Genomic DNA, 26,626 nt, shown 5'->3' with positions numbered 1-26,626 from the left:
TTTGGAGTGCAAATATTCTTTGGTTTACTCATTAAAACAAAAGGACACAGCAAACAGCAAAAACACTGGCAATTAAATAAACAGCAAATTCTTTATATGCTTCCTAACAAAAAGTCTTTGGCTGTCTGAAATGCATTAACTTCATGCTTTTAAGTACATTACAGTGTCTAGAAAGTCACATTTTTTATCCCCAATGTCAAGGCAGAGAGAAGATGAGGAAGAAAAAGAAGGATAAAAGGTAGGAAGTAGGAAAAGAAGAAAAAATTTATTCAAAATTCCATTTTTCCATTAGTTAAATAGCATACAACACAATGATAACACTAATTTCTGTTTCTAGTTTCATTGTACACAAAGCAAATTGGCTTGAAATTTATTTATCAGCTTTTGTGAATTCACATCATCATACACATCAGACTAGTATATCAAATATACTGACTCACATCTTCTCAAAAACAATTGTGACCCTTCCAACCCAAATGATTGATTCTATGATTCTACTAGCAGAGTTCTAAATATTTTAAGGAATTGCACAGAGAAGTCACTGTGTTTTACCTTATCATAGGCAGAGTTAATTCTGTACCACAAGCAGTTTCTTGGGAATACTATTCCCCAGTTCGGCTATTTTACTGTAGCTTATTCCTCAAATAATCCCCATGTAATCAAAGGAAGCAAGCACCTGTGCAGGTCTGTAAGGATCTCTAGTTGGGAGATCCTGCCTTGCAGACAGGAAGTTTTCACCTCTGAGCTGGAGATGCACAAGCCTGCTGTTAAGACTCTGACAGCATCACTGATTTTATTTAAAACTCAATGCTTTGTAATGGCAACACTAGGAAGCAGTTATCTGTGCAGAGAGCATAAAAGACTATAAATGAATCAAATATGTCTATTTTACAAGTAACTGAAAGAAATTACAGAGTGTACCATCACCATGATAGTCTGTTACCAACATTACTGGACTCTGATAGTTTAGAATTAATTCTGTAAATCTGTGAGAGATGTGGATTGTCTGACAGCATATTGTTTTTGTTTGTATATCTATCTTGCAAGTCTCTTACTCTACATGAACTTTTCTGTTTGATTGTTTTTATCAAGCTGTTTCCAGGCAAAGCACACTAAGAAAAGTCATGTGCAGTTTTTCTTCCAGATGGACTGTGAATAGCAACTGATAGCGCATAGTAAGAAATCAATTAATAAAGATATTTAGGAAAGATTTGTCATAATGTAAAAAAACCTCTTTGCATGCTCCCTTATTCCTTCATAAATCAACAGTGTTCCATCTACAAATAACTCATAGGCAGTCACCTCTAACACAAGTACTTATATGTTCCCCTCATCTAGCATTTTGTTGACCCCATCACAAAGTTTCTGCAAATGGATTTTATAAGGTCCAAAAGGATTGTACAAGGCAGCCAAGAATTCACAATCAGAGAAATGATCAAACACATTGTTGACGCGTCCATGTGACTTTGCAGTTAAGTGACGCTGAATGATTTCATGAAGCAGCTCTCTACATTCATTTAACAGTTTGGACAAAAAGTTCCTGTCGAAGGTATAATCCACCTGATGGAAACTGACCACGGTCTTAGCCAGCTGATGAACCTTCTTCTTGAATTTCTCCATCAGTGCTATTTCATCCTGATTAAATTGGTTGTTCCTGTAGAGAATTGCCAACTTGAGGACTATTTTAATGAGGTTTTTTATGATCTTCTCTGCTTCTTTCTTATTTTGTGTATATTCCTTTGTTACTCTGTAAAGCTCATCTAAAACATCACTGCTTGTATCATCGATCAAAGTAGTTGCTATTGATTTGGACACCATTTTTCCAAGTATCTTCTTCTGGGCCTGAATGGCCAGACTTTTGGAGTTGAAGACATCTGTGGCCACTAGGGGAAGAAAAAAAGTATGCAGTCAATACTTTGAAATGTACATTCTCTGGACAGCAAATTGAGGAACATTTCCATACTTATACATTCACGTAAGTCTTACTACGTGTCACAAAAATAATGCAATGTAGTTGCAGATAAAAACATTTAAATCCCTAAAACTCTATTCCCTTTAGGTTTACATTCTTTCAGACTGTTTTACTTTTGAGAAAATACCAACTGAACCTGCCCAGAAATGGTTTAGAAGATCTCTTCATATATGGATCAATGGAATTTCAAACTGAGGCAATAAACCTGCCTTATTTGATCAGATGAGCTGCAAATCTAATCTGATTACCGCATTCATAATGAAATCTGAAACCAGGATTATCCCAATGTCATGACAAATAACCACTGCTACTCAAACAGATAATAATTCAGTGAAGCAACCATTATGAAGTCTTTTCCTGCTTAGCATTTTACATGGTCAGTGAATGCAGACACCAAACATCTACTAATTTTTTTTTTTTTTAAGATATCCATTTTATACATTTCTATGGATATCCATGCAGAAATACTAAAGAGAGACAAAAATCCATTGTCAACAAACAGCACTGAGATTCTCTGGCTGCAATCTGAAGATGCTAGTTTTCAGAAGAAAAGCAAGTACAGATTAACATTTCTATGTCTCATATATAATGCAGTAAAAGCCAGAAATTAACTTTCTAGGAATTGTCATAATACTTTTGAGCACAGTCTTTGAAAAGTGTCATTCTGTGACCAATGAAGTAGATCTTAGGACAGATTTCGACCTCTAAAATTACGTCTGATTGCACTAATACACCCAATGACTGGTTTGTAATTCTGTTCAGACTCTTAAAAACCCCCAAACAGTCTTTCAGAAACTTGACTTGTGAAATGTTATCGTGCGTTCTGTTGTCAGCAACAATTTTTTTAAAGCACCCTCCCTTGGCAGCATTCTCTCCACTAGACATGTGTGAGTTTGTATTTTCAGGTAGAATTGTCTGGGAAATGGCTGCCTTTGTCCTGCAGCTCTCTTGGAGTCTCAGACAGGCCAAAGGAAAGCTACATCTGTTTACATTTACTGTACATATGAAAGGTTTGCTTAGCAAACACAGGGACTGGAAATATTTTCTTTTTTTTTTTTTTTCCCTTTCAATGAAAACATCAACTCTGCAGATGTCAGACAGTAAGTCCCTGAATTTGGAAAAGGTTTCCTCTTAACTGCTGGTATGTGGGCAGCTGGGTGTGTTCAGACTCAGGGTGCCTCAGGGGTTCCAGCAAATAGAAGAAACTTGTCCTTCAGGACATGAAACACAGATCTGTATGTTTAATTCAAGTGTATCTTTGAGAAACTTAATAACAAGCTCTTTTTTTGTCATCCCATAAACTTTCAAGTAGGTTTGTTTCTTAGAACTCTCAGTGCATATCAGTACTTTGTTTCGAAGCGTGAAGTGTCTGAACACATTTTTTAAAATCTTTACTACAAGAGGACACTCAAAAACCAAAGAACCCCTTGTTAACTATCGTGGGCAAAGCACTCAAGATCACAAGACAGACACACTTCTCAACCACAAAGATACAGGAAGACATTAAAGATGCTGAGCAGTCATTCTGAACTGAAAATATTTGATTCGCTTTCTGCGGTTTTAAATATAAAACTGCAACAGTTACTGTTAAAGTAAAACTAATCCAAGTGTTCCACAGGGTAGTCAAAATACTAGAACTCAAGAGCCAAGGCTTTACCGATGAATGGTAACTGTTTTTTCCTTTCCAAAACAGGAATATCAATTGTTATTTCATGACTTTTATTACTTAAAGTCTTCTCATTAATGCTCGTGATGTCTTCTTTCTGATACTCCCTATGTATATAGATGTTCATTCTAATAGCAGTTACTGTTTCAATGTATCTTCTGCAAATCTGCAGAGAAAAACCTACATGATATAGATATATCTATATTTTAGGCATTCTTATAAAATAATATCACACAGAATGCTCCAGTGTAATTCCATCCTGAACAATTCTCTGTTTCTAAATCCATATAACCTGTCTCCAGAAAGTCATGCAAACACTCACGTATATGGTTCTAACATAATAACCTGCAAAGCATCAATTACAAGAAACTGAAAACATGGCAGTTTCCTAAATATTTTACCGATTTTCAACAAAAAACCTCTTGTATTACAAATTTTACATTTTACACAGTACACCTCAACATGTAGTTACCTTTGCTAACTAAAACAGGAATTGCTCCATTCCAAAAGATACTAAACCCTTAAAGGTATTTTTCTGAAATCTGTCCAAGTTTTGAGACTATCCAGCATGGCTTACTTTCTATCTACTACGCTATAAATACACCAGAATTCAGCTTCATTTTCCCTGTGCTGTTACACGGCTTCTAATTTAATTGCTAAATACGTAAATTTTATACTTCAGTATTACAATCAATCCCAAAAGGAATTTGCTAACTTTTTGTATTTTATAATCAGAATTTTTCCTCCTTACCAATGACAAATACTTAAATTATATTCCACAGCTTGAATAAAACCTGCTTTGAGCAGTAAGATTATAAAGCTTCTTCAGAATGAACACACATACTTGCTTAAATAACAGTAAAACTATTACTTACTTGTTCATCTAATGTAATTGCAGCTTTTATTGCTGACAGCAGAAAGGGAAGCAAAATACCCAAGGCGAAGACTGGCCTGTGGCTTATTTATTCTGGTAAATCCAGCGCACACTTTATCATGCACTTGGAAACGTTGTCAGAAGCTATCACAGAGTGAATACGGGGTTTTCCCCCTCACCGTGACAGCAGCTCTTCTCAGCTACCTTTCCCTCCTGCCTGCAGCGCTTCATTTTGCTTTGGCACCTCAAAATGCAAAAAACCATCGCAGTGGTTTCACTTCCTCGGGGAGAGAGCTGAAAGGAAATTGCAGCGCTGAGCAAGCAGTGCAACAGCGAGGGCTGCTCCTGCCGACTGACAGCTGGGAGAGTTCGCACACAGGGAGCGACAAGAAAGGTCCTGTGACTCCAGGGGACAGGTGACGTGTCACGAAGAGGTTAAAACATTAACCTGGGATCTGTGGGTGAAGATGCTCAGTGAATCAGAGGTGCCTGAGTCACAGGTCGTGCTGGGGAGGGCAGCCGGGCACCCCCTTCCAAACCCCTGACTGCAATTTCAGATATGAGCACCTGAAAATGCACATTTATACAGCTACCTAGGGATGACTGTATGCTGCCACCTTTTAAAAGTGACTACAGTAGCTGGCCTGGCTGTCTGACCACACCTTTTGTTTTGACAGGTTACATCCTTGCATTTTAAACTGAAATAGTGTCATTTCCCTTGTGACCTGTAGGTAATCACACTAATTTTTAGTGTCCCTCAGTTTGGTTTACCCCATGACTGCCCTTTATAGCTCAAATTTCTTTCCTCTGCAGTTTTACACTTTACTTTTTAAAAGGTTATTATCAAAAAATACCCCTTTGAAATCAATGGGATGTCATTTTCTGCACAACCTATACAAATAAGCATGATTATGTACAGTAAAGCCACAGCTCCACAGAGGAAAGTTGTCCAAGAGGAAAGGCTCTCAGAGGAAATCCTGCTTCCAATACTTTGAAATTTACAAGATCAATCTTAGGAATAGGGCAGACATCTGAAAAATCTCCTAAGTTATGATTTAGATGAGTAAACAAGGTACTAGGGACCGCCTCCTGTGAAAGTTGTGAGCTCAGTGATTATGAAACTTCTTGATTTTCGTAACCAAGCACACACTATGCATGTTTGACATGGTATTTTCTGTATTAAAGTGAATAAATACTGGACATGTAGAATTCTGGATGTGTTTTTCCCAAAATATTTTACCATGCAGAGGTTTTCCCTAAACTGTGGTGGAAATATAAACTTTCAGTGAAAAATTTAAAATTGTGGTTAATAGTCTCTCAGGAGACTGCTAAAAAGTACAAGGAGACTCATACTTATGGCTGCAATGTTGACTTTTCCCTCACATGGAAGCTAGCTCACCGCCCTCCCTACTGTGGCAAGTGACTATTACACTGTTACCACATACCCTATGTCTCAACTCTATTTAAATTGGAAAAAAGAAAAAAAATAAAAGGTAGTATTTGGAAATAAAACCAACTTTTTTTTTCCTCAAGACAACAGCCTGTGGTAGAGTCAACATCACTTGGGGCTGAATGTATATAATCTCATGTACATTGACAATGAATGCTTGAGTCACTGAATATTTTTAAACTTCTCATAATGAAGGAAAAGAAAAAAAAGGCATCCAGTAAAAAAACTACAGCGAACCTTGTTAAATTCCACGGTCAAGTCAAGAGCTGAGCTTTCTGATACTCACTGTGTTGATACAACAATCCCAAAGGAAGAGAAAATATGACTGTGAAATGCTGCTGCCTGAGCCCCAGTTCTCATTTTAGTCACTGACACATCACGTGCTGCACGAGTAAGGCACAAAAATGAGGGCTTTTGGGTAAGGCACAAAAAACACCAACATGGGCTTGGAAGGAAAGAGACAGCCTTTGACTGAAGGGCTGGCTGAAGGCTTCAGGCAGCATTTAAAAGACAATCACATAGCATTGAGAAATATGGCAATGGACTTCCTGCCAGGAGTCCTGCGTGGATGTGTGTGTCTGCCTCTCTACGGACTGTGTGAGAACCACAGCTAAAAGCCTGCACATGCCATACAAATTGCATGTTCAGTCAGACTCCTGCAGTGAAAGAGCACCATTTCCCTGGAGGGAGGCAACTTGAAATCAAGTGGAATTGACAGTGTTAAGCTCCCTGAGTGTATGTGACCATGAGTCATGCACCTCCAAAATCATGAGATCGCCTAGATATGAAGGGATAAAAGAATTACTGAATTTTTAATCTTTTTGTGCTTTCTGCTTTCTGGGTCTTTACAGGTCTACCCTTGTTTTCAGGAATGATACAGGCCCAGATATATAAAAAAAAAGAAATAGAGGCATATAAATATATGAATTCATGTATAAATACATGACTTCAGTAAGGTAAAGCTCCAATGGTGATAAACTACAAGAGTTAGCAGTGAACAAACAAGTTCTGAAGTACAAAATAGGCAGAAATAGTCATAAACCTGTTACCAGGGCTGTAATAACTTTGACAATATACTCATTACATGATAATATGATTAAAAAACATGAGTGGTAGGATACAGACTATGAATTCTTCAGATATGAATAAGGTAAGTTGATTTTTCTAGCTGCCACATGATATATATAGCTTCTTCTTAATAACCATCTGAGCAAGTGAGTCACAGTTTCAAAAAGGTTTTTAAATGCTCCTTTTTTTTCTTTTTAAACAGAAGACTCAGTGTTTTGACTCTTATCTAAGTGCTTCAAAGTTTCTTGGGTGAAAGATATGTCAAAGTCCTTACAATCCTTCCAGAAATTCTTCCAGAATTCCTTCCAAAAATACAGCAGTTCCCAGACGGCCACTTCAGCATATTGGCCAGTCTCCACATTCACATGCATTTGTTCACTTGTTGCCTTTTCAAAAGCTGATGAAAACTGAGGCTTGCACCAGACATGCAAGACCAGAAGCCCTGAGAGCTTTCGCTCTTCAACCTCAGACACTGGGAGTGCAACTTCTCAGCTGGCTGAGGGCAGGAGTGGGAAGAGACCAGGACAGCCACAAAGTTTATTGACAGAGGGACATCAGCAGGGCAGATAGCTGGGGCAAGCACCATCAGGCAGTGAAAAACCCAGAGAGCAAATGGCTAAGTGCAGAAGGAGGAATGAAAAAAAACCCTCAAACAAGGACCCTGTACAGTACTTGCTTCTTTGACATACACCTTTACTTTTTTAATTCATGTACACAAGGTCCTTATTGGAAGATCAAATATTTTACTTGGCACCTTGTGTTTAAAAAGAGGAATTTATATACGAATACCAGTTTTAACTAGAAAACAGTTTAAACTAAAATTTTCAATGCATACAAAGCATTCTTTCATAGGAAACATTTGCTTACAGTTCTCTTAACAGATACAGTAAATTGTACTAAATTCTTGCTTGCAATAATTGTTACCAACTGAGCATAAAATGAGAATGTTAATTATTCAAGCAACGCACACTAGTTCTAGTATTCATACTGGAAGATCTTCAAAAGAAAAAATGCTCCATCTGAAGCCAAGCCTAATGCATGGCAAATATTGCATGAGCAGTCTTACTGGATTTGGAAGTTGGCTATGAGGCTGCAAGTGACTCTGGAGCAACAGTTTATCAAGAAATTTTGCAAAAAAATATGGCTAATGAAGCATTTTTGAAAATACAGACTATGTCTAATCTGCATACTCATACTGAAAGTGAGCATACATTCAGCTACAGAAACATGGGAAAAATAAAAGCCAGCACATGCCATTTAGAACAGCTTCTTTTCACTCAGTAAAATGCTGAATAAGTCATTGACAATATGTTTGCAAAACATAATTGACATTGTTATATGCTTCTGCATTTTGCTATTTAATTCTAACATTAGTGTATTAAAATGTCCAAAATTTTAAGAACAGCAAAATAGGACCCACATTCTAGCTGCAAACACAAAACCAAACTATTAAAAAACCCAGGAAATAAAACACCTTTCAGATCCAGAGGTGAGAAGAATTGCCAAAAAATGTATCTGAAGGTTATGGTTGGGTAGAGCGGCTAGCAATGATGCTATTTCCAATAAGAATGTTACAGAGTTTTGCAGTCCCATGGGAGCAGTCAGTGCCAACAAGTTATTCTGGTTTTACATGCTTGTGCTTCCCACAGCCAGACTGTGCATCACATGATACATATACTGTAGCTGATTTAGAAATTTTAAAAAGCCTTCTAAAAGTCATTTTTCCTAAGACCTCTGTATGTATTTTAATTAACAGGGTAGCTTTAAAAAGAAGAAAAAAAAAAAAAATCAGATTAACCTCTGATGACTGTTCACAGAAAAGAATATTTCAACATACACTATATATTAAACAGACAAAATGACAGCTACACAGAGCAGTGTCATGAACTTAATTTGGTATTTCAGTCCTCTGCCTCCATTTGTTATCCTCGTTGGAATGTAACAACTGGTGCAGTGTTGGTAAATATGCAGCATGTATATTTCAGCTGTTGGCCTTTGCAGGGCTATATTAGGTTCCTCTGTATCTACCAGGTGTCCATGCACAGTGAATAGCAACACTGAACAAATCTTTTCACAGGAAATAAAGTGTATCTTATGTCACTCCTTCCAATCAATCAAATGCAATGCAGGTACTCTGTGTTTTGTCCAGCCTTAGGAATATGTACCGAACTGCAGCAAGGAACAGTGTCAAGCTCCCTAAGCCAAGTGGAACCCAAAACCTGAAGTTTAAAAAAAGAGGTACGTAATTGCTCTTAAAACCATCCTGGCAAAAGGAATGTTTTCTCACAAAAAACCCAAAACAAACAAAAACACAACAGCAACAACAAAAAGCCAACAAAACCAAAACCCACCAACTAAAACACTTAGCTGTAGGCCCAGGACCTATATGCTTATAAAAAAGGAGTTCCTAGCTTGAACATAGAAGGAATAACTTTGAGGCCAGGAACCCTGGAGAACTTGAAATCCATTGCAGAAACTTAAATTTGAGATGGGGCAGTGGTAGAATTTAAGATTAAGATATATGTTGCAAAAACATAATAAACTGGAAGGTCCAGACAAGGTGCCAATCTAGCATAGGAGTGACAGGGAACTCAATCACAAGGCAAACGTCACAACCTGGCTGTCAAAATGCAAAGGGCTTGTATTTGAATCACATGCAAAGAAAGTCAAAGCAGAGGCTTCAGAGAGTTCAAATGACACAGAAGTTTGTGAGGGATCTTACAATGTCTTTGAAAGTAGTTAATGTTTTTCTTGTATTTCTAGTTCTGGTTCTCTTTTCTTCTCTGTGTTGATCTGTAGCTACACTGTCTGTTTCTTACAGAGAGGATGGGAGTCCCTTGGTATGTCTTTCATCATAATGTTGAGAGTAGGCTGGATTGCTACCATTCATTTCATATGTGTGTGTAGGTGTGTGTGTGTAAATACATACATACATATATATATATATATAGCTTCCGAGGTACTGAAAACTGCCACAGCTACAGGCCAGCTACATAAAATCTAGCAGTGATTACCGGTGCTTTCAGTTCTCAGGTGTCTGACTGGTATATTCATTTCCAATATCAACACTGAATTATAGATTATAAAACATAAGAAAATATGCTGTCTAAGAATTTTACTTATCAGATATTGGCTGTTCTTTAGGCTTAAGGCACTAGTGATACTCTTCATCTCTTCTTCAGTTTTTAATTTTTCACTCCCCTTTTTCCTGTTTTATAGCACAAAGGAAAAACGTTATGGCATTCAATGCATGGCTGTACAGAGAATATATGCTTTGTCCACCCTTTGAGACCAGTCACTCATGGTACCTGTGATGATGGAAGACTACACTTGGTGGCTGAAATGGTCATTTTCTCTGCACAGCTAACATGCTTACTTTCCTCTTCCACAAGGAGCAAAATAAACCAACCCCTGAGTTTTAAGCTCTTTTCCCAATATTTAATAGCTACAGCCCGTTTCCTCTGTATCCATACTTCAGCTACCATGACCTTCAATCAAACTTCCAATTGTGAAACCAGTGGCTGAGAGTCTTTTCACTTCTCTACTCCCTTGCAGTCAGTCAGCACTGACTCTCCAAGACCCAAGTACATAGTTTATTTTTCATAGGCTTTGCTTTGACTCCTCTTTATTTCCGCTAGTGCCACTCAAACTCACTTTTAAAGTATTTGACTTAACACCAAAACTCTCAAACACAAACTAAGACTGTCAAAACACCAGTCCACCTAGTCCACCTCCCCATGTAACTTAAGAGTTTGGTGTTGCTTTCACTAATGTCACTAAATTCTAGTGGAATATAAAACATAAGAGAAAAATTAGGTCTTCAATACTGTTAGCAACTTAATCTTCTGTAAAATTGAATCTTCTGGTTAAATGCTGTATGTGTGGCACTGTCATTCTCTTCTGCATTAGGAAGCAGTATTATTTGGACACAGAACTTTGTTAGCTGGCAAAGGAGTAGCAATCCTTTTTATTTTTAAAATATTTTTAAACTTATTTTTAAATGTTGCAAGTATATTTACTGACTAAAAACTGGACAGCCTCCAGAGGTCCCTTTCAGCCTCAACTGCTCTGTCATTTGTAAAACCTGAATCTACTCTGTAATTCACTTCTTGGGGCAAAGCACATGAGACTTGACTGCATTGTTTTTTACAGCTGTTGACTGCTGCAGAATTCGACCATTTAGCTTCTTGACTTTGCATCGGCATCAAATGACATCTGCATCTAGGTGATGGACAGCAGTGATCAGCTATGAAGGGAGATACAATAGGAGGAAAGGCTGTTGTACCTTGAGATTTTCAAGATTATTGCCCACAGTAAGAAGGAGGGAATGCAAATTTGAGCCCGGAGAAGGAAAGCCCTCAAGTAGTGAATAGAAACATCAATCTAAATTTCAAATATTTGCACTGAAATAAAAATGTCAACAGTTTCTCTTTTCCTCACTATACTGCTGTCCTCTCATAACACACCGCAACAAAGGGATCAACATTTAACTGTAAGTAACATCATAACTGTAAGTTACATCATCATGTAACTGCAAGTAACATCTCTTTCAACAGATTTTGATACCACCTGCTTGTTGCAAAGAAAGGTGAGTTTAAACATACATCCCACGACACCAATGTCTTGCATCGCAGAATTTAAATCCCTAACTTTCAGCATTGAGGACAAGGCTGTGAGCTTGATGAGGACATCTTACCACAAGATACCAGAGTCAAACTTTATTTCTACCACTTCCTGAAGTATCCACCATTTCTGTTCATAGATGCTCAAATTAATGATTCATTGTTTCAAGTTCCTAAAGTAAATTCTACATCACTATTTCTCAGTGAATATTTCTAAAACAAAGGTTTTTAAGTGAACAGAAACATCCATTCATTTTCTTATTTGCAAGTAGTAAAAAACAGCCCTTAGAATCTGTCGCTGAAATATTTGCGTCATCTGCTTACTTCTGTTAACATGAAACCAAAATTTTATTCTTTCTATAAATAAAAATTTTGTAGAATAGTTTTGCCAAGTGGATATAGCAAAAGCAAAACCAGACCTCATGAATGCCCCAGGTTTTAAAACAATGGAGTTTCTGCATTTTTCAAAGTTTCCTCCACACCTCTTTGAAGTTAATTAAGTGGATGCTTGTCTGTGCATGCACTAAGTCAGTGCTTTATTAATTCATGTATGAATGTAAACATTTTGGGATAGAGACTTGAGGGTATCACATTCTTAGAGATCCACCAAAATCACAGGGCAGTCAGCAATGCCTTAGAGAAACTTGCAATTACTGGCCTTTATAGATACATAAAACCATCTCAGAATATGTCCCTGGAATTTCAGGTTTCAAACCTTTCAAGGATAAATGCTCTGAAATAAATGAGGTGCTTATTCCCACTTTACTGCAATTTACTCTCATTACTGCAAACTGCCAGCAGGACAGGACTCTGTGCAGACACCCTGACATTTGTATATTATATGTCAAACTGAAATGTAGGCTTTCCCTATTGCTATGCAAAACATACTATCTGATCTTTCACTACTAATCTGCATAGCTACAAACACTGATGCTAAATTCTGCAAAAGCTGGAGAAAATTAAATTAGTTTATACAGTGTGTATCCATTCCTCTGTATTGCTTCTGCTGAATCAGTTCTGTAGGGAAGATTTTGAATCCCAAGATCCCCAGACTGAATCCAACATGCCATGCTGAGGTGTGAGCTCTCTACCTCTCACTGTGCACCAGCCCAGCACAAGAAATGAGCCACACACCAGAACTGTGACAGGGAATCAACTGATGAAACAGAGTCAACTCACAACACAACCCAGGCAGAGAATCCCAGGGATGAGAACAAAATTTATGAGAAAACATAAACTTCCCAAAGTTATGAATGTAGAAACAATATCTCAAAGAACAGGTCTCTCAGTCTGTCCCCTTCTCCTTCAAAGCAAGACTATGCCCAAATGAGCACAGGTTTAAGGCTTGTGCTTTTGCTGACACGGTGGTTAAAACAACCACGTTTTTGGCAGTTGCACTTTATCACTAATCCCACTGTGTATCCTGTCCTGTAGTCACGACAGAGATGTGCCCACAAAACAGGAAGTGTAGACCTACCATTAAAAAACACAAGCAACTCATCAAATGCAATTACGCAAACCAAGAAAACATGAACATCTGTAACTTTCAGATTTCCCACCATAAAAAAAACACCTTAATGTCAATATGTATAAGGCTATTGTTCTGATTAGTGCTACTCATTAATGCAGAAACAGTCAGTTTAAGCTCTCAAATTTCTTAATCATAAACATTTCTTAATTCATAAACAGCAGTTGGTACTAATAACAATACTACTGGTGGATCTAATATGGATATAATGGATATATGGATACTAATAACAATACTACTGGATCTATGACGTATCTAACCAATATGCAAACATGAAAAATTAATCTTTAAATATGAAAGAGTAATTCTTGCTTTAAAGCCATTATGAAACAGACGAAACTACTTTAGCCTACCACTTGTATTATGTGTGATGTATGGAAAAATGAAAACCAGAAGTTGTTTCATGAAATAGCATGAAAATCTTTCATACCTCTTTATGAAATGGTCTCCTCTTACCACATTTTGTAATCTAATTGTAACAAAAAAATCAGTCCAGAAGCTTGAAATAACAGCTGCAATATAGTTTTCATTTGCTACATTTATTATCAGAGGAACTCAAAATGCCTGAGCAGTCATGGGATGCATTTTGCTTCTCAACAATCAGCATTTAAGAACCCTTCTAAAACTGTAACATTTAATGGAAGATTTGACCAAACGATAAATCGATACTGATAAAAGGAATTATGTGTGGTTTTGAATAAAAATTGCAAATTACAATTAGTGTTTCAACATTACATTTTCCTTAAGCTATTCCTGGCTAATGTATTACAAAACGCTCATTATTCTTAGAAGCAATTCATTTAGCCTGCTATTACACTTGGAAATAGTAATGGTAAAGAGTACAGCTTTACCAAATGCATGTGCAAGGCCCTTCCCTTACCAAGACACTTCTTTTGATTGTGCAGACATTTGCTGACTTTTGCTCCTGATCTCTAACCTCTGTCTCATTTATGGCAGTGCATAGGTTGCAAAGTCCCCAAAGAAAGCAACCCAAAGGTGTAAGTACAATAATACAGCAAATGCTGTCATCAACAGACAAATGAAAAGTAGATTGGGAAACAGTCCCCAGTACGACAAACAATTTTGGAAGATGAAAATATCCCGGCAGAACTTGAAACCCAAGTATTTTCTTCCCTTACACGGAACATTGTGAATGGTATTGGTCACCCAAGTATCTCCCAAAAAAAAGGAGGTGACAAACTGAAGCTGATCCTACAGACTGCCACCAACATGGGTAGGGAGGTGGAGTGCCTGATACTGACCAAAGATGCGTTGAGAGTGCTAGGTTTGAACATAGTAACAGTGGACCTTACCAACATGTGTAACCTGTTACTGAGTACAGAGTAGAGAGAGTCACGCTCGTTTTGAGGATGCACAGCAAAAGAGAAGAGGGCAAGAGACACAAGCAGCATCAAGGGGAAGTCTCATTAGGCATGACCATCTTCACAGCAAGGGTGGCCAAATACTGAAGTACTAGAGAAGTGCTTGCTAGAGAAGTGGTGATACCACTGCTCTCAAAGACACTGTCATTGTAACTGGAAAAAGCCTGAGCAACTTCATCTAACTTTGAATTTGGATCCATCTTTAAAGCTGGCTCTGCCTCCAGTGGAAGGTTTTTGCCCAGTGACCTCCAGAAACTCCCTAGAGCCTCAATTAATCTATGATTCTCTCTATCAATCAGAAAGCTCAAGGGACTGTATCTTATTTGAAACTAAGCTTGTGAACCTTGCAGTTCATTTTGGATTAAAAGATTTGATTGCATAAGTATAATTATATTAATGGAATTTTCTCAAAGCAATCTAGCATTCAAGCCAACAATCACAGCTAAATGATTAACCTGTTAAGTTTCAGTGATTCTCTGTAGTAATCTATCAGCTACAGCCCATGTTTATCCCATGGCCTGTGCTCAAATTACCACCTCGCTTCCTCATCTGATCCAGCTGCACAGATTAATAAATACATGAGGTACAAAGTGTCCTGCAGAAAACAACTACTGCATATGGACTTCCAAATGTGTTATACAACAAAAAAACATCAGTTGAACTAATTAAATTCTGAGCCTGTAGGAAAAGCAATCAGGGTGGCCATCTGATCCACTCACAAACAGGTTATCTCAAAGATGACCCTGATGTGACCAGCAAAATAAAAACAACCATTCTTTCAATTTTGAAGGGAAGAGGTACAGAGTTTCTCACAGAGTCTTATGGCCTAACAGCCTGAATCAGTGCACTTGCTGACAGATTCAAGAGCCCACATCTCAACAAAGGTGCAGCAGCTGTGCAACAAACCATGGCAGTTGTATTCATGTCCTCAGAGTCCTTTATTTCCTGCATCTTGCTTCATTAAATGTACTATCCCCCACCTAGCCTGTGTACTTTACTCCTACTCCTCTGAATTTCCCATTGCTTCTTCTTCATTAAAGTTTCAGCTTCTTGGTTTTCCTTTTGCCCTGCTATTTGTACCTCTGAGAATGATTTCCTCATGCATATGTTAAGATATTACAGCATCTGGTTAGTAACAGTTCTTTCTAACCTCTCATAAGCTTATTTTCTTTTTTCCTTCTTTCCAGGGATACTTTTTTTCCCCATTGCCCTGTCCTATTACTCTTGAAGTCTAATTCAATACCTTGAATTCAAGGGATAATATACTCATATACAAGGGATTGCACAAAATGCCAAATTGTCAAGCACTGCTATGATTTACAAAGTTGTGTACATGATATGTACAACCACGTCAATCTTTTCATTCTCTTCATCAGCAGTAAGCAAGTTATCTGTGAAATAAAAAGTCCTCAAATTGAGTAATCAAGATCTCTAATACATCCACTGTGGTGAGATGGTACTTCCTGCTCCTGAACTGTTCACTGGCCTTAATGCTTTATGAAGATTATTGTTTTGACAAGAGAGGGTAGTCAAAGAGCAAATGAAACAAAGAAAGCCCACATTTTTTAGTCTTTGGGGTGAGAACAGAAGGTAAATCAAGTCTGTGGGGTTAAGTATTAATTCCATGCTCTACTTCTACAGTTTGGATTTCCCTACTCACTGTTGTAAAATAAGAAAGGGTTCTAACAAATGCTAGCTTTGAAGTTAGTGGGATGGAGAATTATACATTACAGAGTCCCATGTTGTTGGGATGTTGCAGATGGAGTAAGCAGCCTGTAGGATCACAAGAGCAGATGATTTGTTGTCTAAATGAACAAAATTCTAGCTTGGAAAATATGTTCATACATGAGAGCTGACTGCAAATTGTCAAGGAAAATCCATGACTACTTGCAGGAGGGAGTACTAACTTCTTGAAACAGTGAGTGCTCTGTGATTTTATAACCCCTGTGTTGTTCTGAGCTCTTAAAGGAACAAAACAGGTGAGCTCATTCTTCAGTAATCTCATTCGGATTAAAAAAAATGTTAATCATGTCTAAAAAAATCTCCAAGCACTTGTAGGAATGCAGTGATCTCTCTCTCTCCCTTGAAATGTGGTATTCAAAACTAAGTATGATAAAGGTGCAATGCAGGCTCTCACTTGTGCCCAAGTTTGTAATACAATATCCATTGTTTTACAGGCTATGTATTGCATTCACCCTGATACCTGTTATTATTTTACTTCTCCTTTGAGACACTAACTTCTCTTCTGTTATTTTTTAAATATACTGCATAAAACCTGAAGAATGAAGATGAAGTTCTCTGGAGCTTTACATGAATTACTATTTCCTTCTATTGAAGAAACACATTCAGATCACAATAATTCTAATTGGTATAGGCATGTATGTTAACGTGTACTCACAACACACAGTTTTAACACGATGGCATTAAGAACATTCCTTTCAGATCTCAAAAATTAATTCAATCAAATCAAAGCCTGAAACCATTTGGTACCTTCCACAGTAGGTGACATGTAACCAATCAACACCAGAATGAAATTATGCTATGCATCTTAAATGTTAACGTCCATAAGAAGCCTATAACACACAATTTGTTTCATCCTGGGCAAAAGCAATGAAAACAAGAAAATATGAGAGGGTTATTTATATCTTGACAGCTGTTGGAATCTGTAAATGCAATACAGACTGATGCCATACAGACACATGCATGTATTTGCCACAGCATTGTGGGATACAGACGAATACAAAGATTGTTCTGCAGTTACTGAGCAGCATGGCAGGAGGAAAAAACCTTTTTCATGTTACCATTCTAACACAGACCACGGAGACATCAAAGGCAGAAAAGCCCACATACATTGCTGCATACCCTATATCCAGCAATTAGTATAATATATAGTGGGGTAATGACTGTCTTCTAGCAATGTCTTTTTATTCTCTGTTCCTGTTAAAAAAAATTAGATTTTACTTGATGTCAAATGCTCTACCATTATTCGATTAATTACAAAAAGAAAATCTTTAGGAGTTTGGCATTCGAAATTGACTTTGATTTTGGGTTTCACTGAAAGAATGGGTATAGTTCCTTTTCACCATAGTAAAGCTTACAATCTTGGATTTTGTTAGTGGATTTCTAAAAATAATCCACACAATCTATTTTTATAGACATCACAATATTCTCCAATTACTGCACTTCACTTGTATAAAGCAGCTGAAAATGAAGTATTGCTCACTTCAGCATCAGATCATTGGCAGAACATACACAATGTACTATTGTGTCCTCAACTCTCCTTTTCACTGAGGCTGATCTTCCAACACCTCGTCTGGGAGTCACACCTGGAAGCTGCAGCTGAACTCCAGAGCTCCTCACAGACCCCTTCACCAGCTCCTGGCCAGTGATGCTTCCCTGGACAATCGAGCATTTCTGCATTAAAGGAAAACAGAAAAATCTGCCCACGCTTACAAACATCACTAAACCAACATTTTTCATCTAGCCTTCTCATCCTTTCAGTTTTTCGCTTGTAGCAGATTAGCCACTACACCCTTCATCTCTAGCTTTGACCTTGAAATGTACAGAATCTGCTAAAATAACTATTTTATAACTGTCCAAGTGTACATCTATTCCTTCCGTAACAGTCACAGACAGGCCTTTACCTCCTAATTCCTTGGATGGACCATATAATTTGTGGGTGAATCAGAACTTCTCTTCTAGAGTGACATTCATTCTTGCACCTAAGGAAAAAAAAATCAACCACCCCCCCTTTGGAAAACCACTTAAAAATTATATATCCTCAGTATCAAAACCCTGAGCCACACGTTCAGTTTGAATTTGTGAAGCATCAATTTTCTTTACACAAAAAGCATAGTTTCTTCATGAAACAGAGCTAGTTAGTTGCAAGACTTTTCCTATATTATGCTACATACACTAGATTACTTCAAATACACAGGTATTTGACTGTATTTTTCTGTATTTTATGCTTCCATAAATGTCCAATCAGAGTAGGAAAAGCAGTGTAACAACTGCTATTCTACACTTTTACATGTTAATCCCTGTTTTTTATTCCCATACACACTAAACGCCCATTTTCTCATGCATTTTCTAAACTGTTCTTTTAAAGATGTGAATATATTACCAGGAATACATTTACAGACTGACTGAAAACTTTCTCAGTGACATCTGTACCTCATCTTCCCACAATGGTTACTGTTTCATTTTCTATTCTAACACATTAAGAACAAAGAACAGCAAAAACCAAATATTTCCCAAGCTAAAAATAACTAATCAAAAAGCTACCCTTTCTTTTCTGTCTCAGACACCTGCTTCAAATGCCTTTTTTCAGCATGAAAATCCTGGCACCTGAAATTGTTTATGAAGAAACACACAGAAAGACAAACCTATTTAGAGGAGATTTTAAGAATCAGAGTCATCTAAGAAGGCAAGACATTTCTTTAAACAATGAAATCTACATTTAAAATACAGCCAGCTTCATAAAACTGTCTGGAGCTTCCCGTATGAAACCAGAGGATCTTTCCTGCTATAGCATGCAAGCAGATCTCTCCTCCTGTAAAACTCAGGGAGAATGTTCACATATTCTCTTTTTCAAAGTTTCTACAGAGAAAGCATTTTTACAGTTCTGCTTTTCAACAAATTTGTCGTACAGAATCTTCCTGGGGGAAAAAAAAAAGAAAAAAAAGAAAAAAGAAGACCTCTCTTTAGGTCCAGCTGTCCATTTGACAAGAAGACAAATATAAGGATTATTGTTATCAAAACAGAGGCTGTTTGTCTTCATTACAAACCAAGTTCTACCAGCATTATTAGCATTAAGTTTGATTCAAGGCAAGCTGACTTTTTTGCAGATCAACATAACACCCTTCTAAGCAAGTAAAGAGACAGATGTCCCTGGTAATGTTAATTTTCAAGTGAAGGAAGTTGTACAGACTGTGAGGGGAAAACCATCTGAAACATTCAGAAAAGTTCTTGTTCTCAGCCAATACAAAATGCTTAGGTCGCCTTTCTGCTTGCTTTACTGCTGGGGTTTTTAAAGTTGTTTTTCTCAATCATACTGGATCGCTGTATGTTCGAGTATCCCTAAGGACTATGTGTAACCACGAAAAATCAATTCTATTCTAAGAAATCCAGCGTACAACCCCACCACTGCCCCGTTCCCTCATCGGTATAAATGCTCTTTTGTACATAGGCACTTTCAGGAAATCGCCCTCCTCCTCCCCCGCTTGCTCCCCACTGTCCGAACCCCTCTCACACCCCTCCCGATCAACACCAGGGAATAATTGCATTTTTGTTGGAGCACTTCCAGCCCCTCCACACGCTCACTCTGGAAGCAGCAGCAGCACGCTGTAGCTTTGGCACACTCCTCTCTTTTAACACACACACTCTCGCTCGGGCAGGGAACTAAGCAGCATCAATCTTATTATTCCCAAAATAGTGACCTTTCACTTCTCCCCCATGCAACTTCCTCTTCTGCTGAAAAATACAGCGCTTCCAAATTAAAGAAATCTTCCTCTTTCGACATTTGACTAGCAGTGTTTTGAAACTCTGTTTCTCCCACTTATCAGCACTCCATGTGTGAGTAAATCACCAGTGCCGAGACACAGATATCCCTGCCTGGCCAACACTCCGGTCACTTCCCATCCTGCGAAATCGGCAGCACTTCGAATGGTTTTGCAAAGGCCTTTTCCCCTCCCCTCTGAACACCCGAAAGCTAGAGAGAGAGCAGAAACTCTCCTCCATGCTCCGAGAAGCGGAGTGCATATTTCCCCTCCGGTGAAAACAACTAAAAACCGTACCTTCCTTGGGATCATCGGCTTCCGAGCTCATGGTGTCAGGCAGGGCTCTGGGGACCAGATTAACGCTGACGTGCGCGCTGAGATGCAGCCAAAAAGTCAACTTCTCTCTCCCTCTCCCTCTCTCTCTCTCAGGGAAAAAAAAGCCCAAAAAACCCGTAGAAAGAGAGAGAGAGGGTTGGGGTTTTGAGGGGAAAAGTCTACGAATTCAGCAAATCACAACTACCCTGCTTGAAAAGGATCCCGCCCCTTTCTCAGCTGCACACCAGCGACTGTGAAAAAACAGCACCTTCAGATTCTACACGCAGCTGCTGCCGCTTATGAGTCTTATTCTCCCCAGTCTGGAGGAAGGGTGGAGTTTCACTTGTTGCAGCTTGCCAACGTGGTATGAGAACGCCAGCAGGAGAGGCCAAAAAAGCCCTGAGTGCAGAGCAGCGTCTGATTGCGGTGACTGACAATCGCACTGGGGCTCTCTTAACTCGCCGGAAAATCTGTTCCAAATCGTTTTATTTTTAAGCCTAAATTTCAACACAGTTTGCTATCTGGAATTACTTCTGTAGCCTCCGTAATTGCACTGACTAATACTGGATGACTAAATACATGCTTAAAGTAGCAGCTTTCTTTCAGGTAGTTTAAGCTAAATAATTTTCTTTCACTCATTCTCGGTGCATGCCATCTGCCCTGAGACAAGCAAGTCACCTTACCTTCTAGGAAAAAGTACATTATTTCTTTGTGCTACAATTACCCCACATGCATCCCAGAAAAGACTGATCTTTAAACTACTGCGCAATACAGTTTTACAGCAAGAGAACAGGAGTCTTTTGCAGCTGATTCCCAGTTTGCAATGCATCAAAAACGCCTTCAGTGCAAAATCAGAGGGGAATTATTTGGAAGCCTATTCTCAATTAGCACAGCTTCCAGTTAAACCACTGTCATAAGGAACCATCTTTCCCTACTTACTCATCTAATAGATTTTTTAGCACAGTGAACAGGACAAAACCTCACAAGAAACATGATTGCTCTGACAAAGGGAGAGGTGTGGTCTCTCCAGTGCAACCAAATTCCCACCTACTTCTCTGCCAGAGGGTTAAATGTGTAAGCCTGAAGGGCTGTCAGGGTCTCCTGGAAGTAACACGATTAACAGCTATTAACAGTTAGCAAATGTCTTACTGGAGTCATGTAGGAATAAGCATATTTCAGAGTGAAGTCAGAGCCTAAGCTGTTAGCTGCTCTGCACAGAGGAAAAGAAAATAAACTGTTGAGATTGTAACATTCACTTGAAGTCATTACGGCTTGAGCACTCACAAAGCTGGGAAGACCAGATGTAGGTAGGATGGTCTCGTAAATAACACATACACTGTCATGAAGGGGAGTATGAATTCTTTACCTACAGCAAAGTTGCTATGCAGACTGGGATAAAAAATACTTCAGAATGTAAGCACTTTTATCCTTCTTTCAGTTATTTTATGATAAGGACTGTTCTTTGCCATGTACTCCTCCCACACCTAGGAAGGACAGATTTCATTTTATGTAAAGGCTCTTGCTGACACTGCCAATTCCTTGTTTTGCAATACACATAATTCCAGGGGCTCCTTAAAGATATTCCTCAAGAAGCTAGCTGTCTTCTATAGGCCATGTCATCTGTGGTGTAGAAAGCTGCATCCCTCAAAGCACAGAGAATGAAATTGAATATTACCCTAATTACAACACTGGAGCTGCTAAAGAAGCCACGTTTTCAAGGCTTAAAAAAAAAGTTAGAAGTACTAGTTTGGGATAATTACTGTTTAGGAGATTAAAACCACTCAAAAAACTTTGCACAAAATAGACAAGGAACAGGAAGAAACACAGGGTTAGTCCAGAAGAGCTGCAATAGCCTCTGGGGTCCTTTAATCAAAGGAAGTGTTGTAGAGAGATAGGAATATAAGCCAATATCAAGATCCCTGCATGATCAGATTTACAAATTAGATGGATGCCTTTTGTTATTTTAGATGACAGACAGCCACAGAGAGATAGTAAGATTTGTGATTGAATGTCAGCAAGTTCTCCAAATTAAGATTTCTCAAATCTCTCAGAAACTTAAAACCTCACTGGATAGATAACAAAAATACAGTGATTTTGTTTCACTTCTTCCCTACAGAATCAAAATCACATCTCCTCACTGAGTCCTGTTACTCCTGCACAGAGGGTCTCAATTCAGGCTCAAGAAGTTTCTTTTCTTTCATTTTGGTTTTTAGGCTTGTTAAAAACACAGGCACTGGCTGAAAAAGCCCCAACCTGGCTAAAGACTGTTTAGGTGTGTTATTTTCTGATCTCAGGTTAGGCAGGGACTTGTACTGGTGTTTAAGATCGAGGACATTATCACCTTTTTCAGGGTCTACACCCAATGAATTTTAATTATTTTTCTTAGAAAGACAGCAAAAGTAATGGAATGAGGCAAGTAAAAATAAAGCAGAGTCCGTGGAAAACACTGGATCCCAGGTAATGGGTGTCACTACATCTGCAAGGAATTGACTTTTATCTAAGCATGCAGACCGATCTGGATCCCATGGTGAGTAAAAAGTCTGGAAACTAAATAAAGTCCTTATTTAAGTGTAAACTGTGCATGTCATATGGAATAGGAAGGACAAAACAAAGAATGACAAAAATTCTAAAAATTCGTAGCTAAATTTCATAGGACAGATTTTCTTACAGAAAAGTATCTTCCCACAATGAAGGCCTAAAACTCACCACACATTTGGACAGATACTGCCGTGGAGGGAAGGCCAGAATTCCCAGAGGAAGTGTAAATCATTTGTGTGCAACACACAAAAAAATGGGTTGCCATTCTTCAGTGGCTGAAAGCCTCAGAGCTACAAAGCTGGGTAGGACGGGGGGGGTATGGTCCTTTCCACCCTTCTCTGCTCAAACAAAAAAAGTCTGGTTTTACTTTGCAAAAAAATTTTAGCTAGTTTTGGTTTGGCTTGGCTTTTAACTCGTGTTTTGTAAACTGTCCTGACTTCTGCTAAACCCTGAGGGAGTCACAGCGAGAACAGACTAGAGCCAGGCCCTGGCTCACTACAGTAGTACTTGGGGAATTGTGAAGGGACAGTAGCTGTGTGTCAGCACATCCCCAGCCCAGCTCGAAGCCCTGCTTATGTTTTGTGTCACAGTCAATGCTGACACAGCTCTGTTTACAGAAGGATTTGCTTATTAGATACAGAAGTTGCAAATCCTATTACATATTTTATAAATATATAACAAAAATTAAAAGCATCTCAGTAGCAAAAAAATGGAGCTAAAATTGCTGCCAAGAAGATTCTGAAACGTCAAAAAAGACTAAAATGTTTTGTTTCACAAAAAAGAGGAAGCAGCACCACTACCAGAAAAGTATCAGCAAGAAGCTTTCAAAAGGGGGCAGCTGCCATGGAAGCAAGACTGAATCTTCTACTGCAAGAAAAACCCTGTACAGCCCTGGAACGGTTCTAGAGAAGGACATGGTAATGTCACACTTCAGATATTACACATTTACAAGATTTAAAAAAAAATCCCCAAACTTCCCCGCGTTTTGTTAACATAATTAAAGTTGTCTGGTGAATTAACTTCTGCTCTTCCAGAATGTCACTCACATTCAATGGATTGGAAACCTTTAAACAATACAAAAATAAGATCCATACCCAACTACAACTCATTGATACAGATGATAGCCACCAGTCCTTTTCAGTAAGTCAGTGGTGTGTCTTTTGCTGACTGTAACTTACTGAGTTATTTGAAGCCACATGACATGTGGCAGCTGAGTAGATTTGGGTTTCCCACCATATTCCCAACCATGAGGCAAAAGGAAAAGGTGTAGAGGTACCCTAAAAGAGCATAATACAAATAACTGCAGGTATGGTTTCTTTATGCTGTACCAGTAGCTATGCTGTTGAAGTTTTCTTTCCCGTAAATTAGCAGGGTGGAGAATGTTGTGTGGATGGATCAGTTATGAGAAAGCAGAGGTGTTGCACTACACTGTCATGTAAAACTGTTTAGCTGAACAAGTTAAAGGCTTCCACAGCAGTGCTATAAACAAAGCTTCTCAAACAGCTGTTTTCATGGAATAAACTAAAAGATCCCATAAATTAGGCATAATGCTTTGCTATCTAGCAATAACCAAGTTCAAAAAACCTCTTTAATTGTAAACTGTGCATGTGATATGGAATAGAAAGGACAAAACAAAGAATGACAAAAACTCTAAAAATAGAATCCATAGACACAGCTAAATTTTGTAGGGCAGATTCTCTTACAGAAAACAAAAGTAACTTCCTACAATGAAGGGCTTAAAACCCACCACACAATGTCACAGAGGGAAGGCCAGAATTACCAGAGGAAAAATACAAGGAAAGCTTTTGCCATTTTTCTTTTGTAGCCACCAAAAGCTGTTGTACCTATTTCTGATACTAAAGGTTGGGTTAGCAGATTTTCAACTTCTGAGACTCTTCAATGTGTGTGGATTATAGATGCATAAAGCAGATTTTCATACAGGATAAGGAGAACATTGGATACTATCCTGAATCACTCAAGTATTATTTATTTTTATATATAGTTTTCAAAATGTAATGGGAAGTTATGTGCTACACTATAAGTGCATTTCACCTATTGTCAAGAGTTTTGACTTTTTCTCAAACTAATGTCCAGAGAGGGAACAAGACATAATATTGTTATATTTAAGTCTAGATACCTTCCAAGCAGAAAAAAGGGTCTGTTCTGCATATATGTATGGAAAGTCCAAACATGCTGCCCTCTCATATGGGCAGCAAGATGCTTACACAGTATCTCAGAAAAAAACCCATATAAAGAATGGGGTTTTTTTCCTCACACAGATAAGAGGAAAATTGTTAAATTCAAGTCTGGAAGCCACACTGAGGTGTCATCAGGAGATTGACTATAACTACCTCTTCTGCAAGTGGTGTCTTATTGACTTGTAGATTATACCTGAAAGATCTTTTTATAGAAGTTACTGATTGAGTAAGCAGGCAGCTTACTCAAAGACAGCACAGAAGTGTGCCCTTGACTTTCTCCATTGCTCCTTTCCTGCATTCCTTCCAGTATCTCTACAACCTTTTTTCATGCAGGCAAATCATAATTGCACTGAGTTTCAGGATGCACATGTTTATTAAAACAGAAAGTGTTTTTGTTTTCTAACCCTTCTCCATTATTTCAGAATGGTGGACAAGCTCTCAGAGCACTGGGATCTTACAAAAGCAGGACCTGCTACCTCTTCAGCAGTGTCCATGTCCTAGGATGCAGAAATCCACCTGCCAAGCTCCCAGGTGCCCAAGGGTGCAGCACTGGCCTGTGGTCAGTGCCTTCTGCTGCTGCCACTCATGGACACTGTGTGTGCACAAAGCTGCAGATGGACACTGCATATGCAGGATGGGGCACAGGGAAAGTGTGGAGACAGTGGCACAGTCACAGGGAAAAAGTAAAGTTTCACCCTTCTTGCTGAAAGAAAGAATTGTGTTATGCCTGTTTAATCTAAGTTGTTCTGCTTTCAGTTATGCACTTAAGCAGTTATAAACAGACCTTCAAATTAGCAAACCAAGAAGCTATTTTAAAATTATTTCCTAACACAGAGGTAAAGCAACACCATCTGTAGCTGTATGGTTTCTACTATTGCAAAAGAAAGTGCAATATGCACTGTCCATGAGGTGTGAGCACAGCAAAACCAAATTCCAACTCTTATGCAATTTAATTATTTTGGACTTGAGTAAAACAAAAATCTTTATTGGCTATGAGATTTTAATAGTGACATTTATACAGTTCTATAAATAAGAATATTAGGTACAATAGCCTATCTATTGCTGTAGCCAGACTTTACTACTGTTTCATCTTCTACCATAAACCAGGCATATATCAAGATAACCTAGACAGTGCTTAGCTTATGACCAATGTCAGAAATACTGTTTTCAGCAGCATTCAGTGTTCCCATGTAGCAGCACAACTCTAACATCTCAGTTATATACGGTGTAGAATTTTAAAGCAGTTTTTCTTCATGCACATAAACTATCAGGAACTATTTTTATCTTAGGAAAATTCAGCCTACCAAAAGATAGAGAAAGAAAATAAACAAAATATTAGCAGGTTGAGCTATAAACCAGATCTGAAAAATATGTGTAGTCCTGGGTTTGGTCTGATTGTTGCTGCTTGTTATTCCTTAATTCGTTATTTCCCCTTTGCACAACAGACTTCAGACCAAAGCAGATGATTACAGCACTTGCTGAAATGCTCACAATACTCCCACCTGTTGGGGAAAC

The 26,626-nt window shown here is 38.3% G+C and overlaps 1 protein-coding gene across 2 annotated transcripts; it reads right to left on the bottom strand.

Moving 5' to 3' along the window:
- On the bottom strand, positions 1–20,683 carry TNFAIP8 (TNF alpha induced protein 8). 2 transcript variants are annotated; one of them, XM_085041987.1, is made up of 2 exons: positions 20,358–20,683; positions 1–1,883 (listed from the first exon to the last, which is right to left on the bottom strand). In XM_085041987.1, the coding sequence occupies exons 1-2, from the start codon at positions 20,386–20,388 to the stop codon at positions 1,318–1,320; spliced, it is 597 nt and encodes a 198-aa protein (XP_084898113.1). In that variant the 5' UTR covers positions 20,389–20,683; the 3' UTR covers positions 1–1,317. The 2 variants fall into 2 exon arrangements, with proteins under 2 accessions (XP_084898113.1, XP_084898114.1); XM_085041988.1 differs by lacking the exon at positions 20,358–20,683 and adding an exon at positions 4,514–5,169.
- Between the last annotated feature and the right edge of the window lie 5,943 nt (positions 20,684–26,626).

Source organism: Lichenostomus cassidix, chromosome Z (assembly GCF_008360975.1).
Source record: "Lichenostomus cassidix isolate B80296 chromosome Z, HeHo_3.0, whole genome shotgun sequence".
Taxonomy (NCBI): domain Eukaryota; kingdom Metazoa; phylum Chordata; class Aves; order Passeriformes; family Meliphagidae; genus Lichenostomus; species Lichenostomus cassidix.
This window is presented reverse-complemented; position numbering and strand designations above follow the sequence as displayed.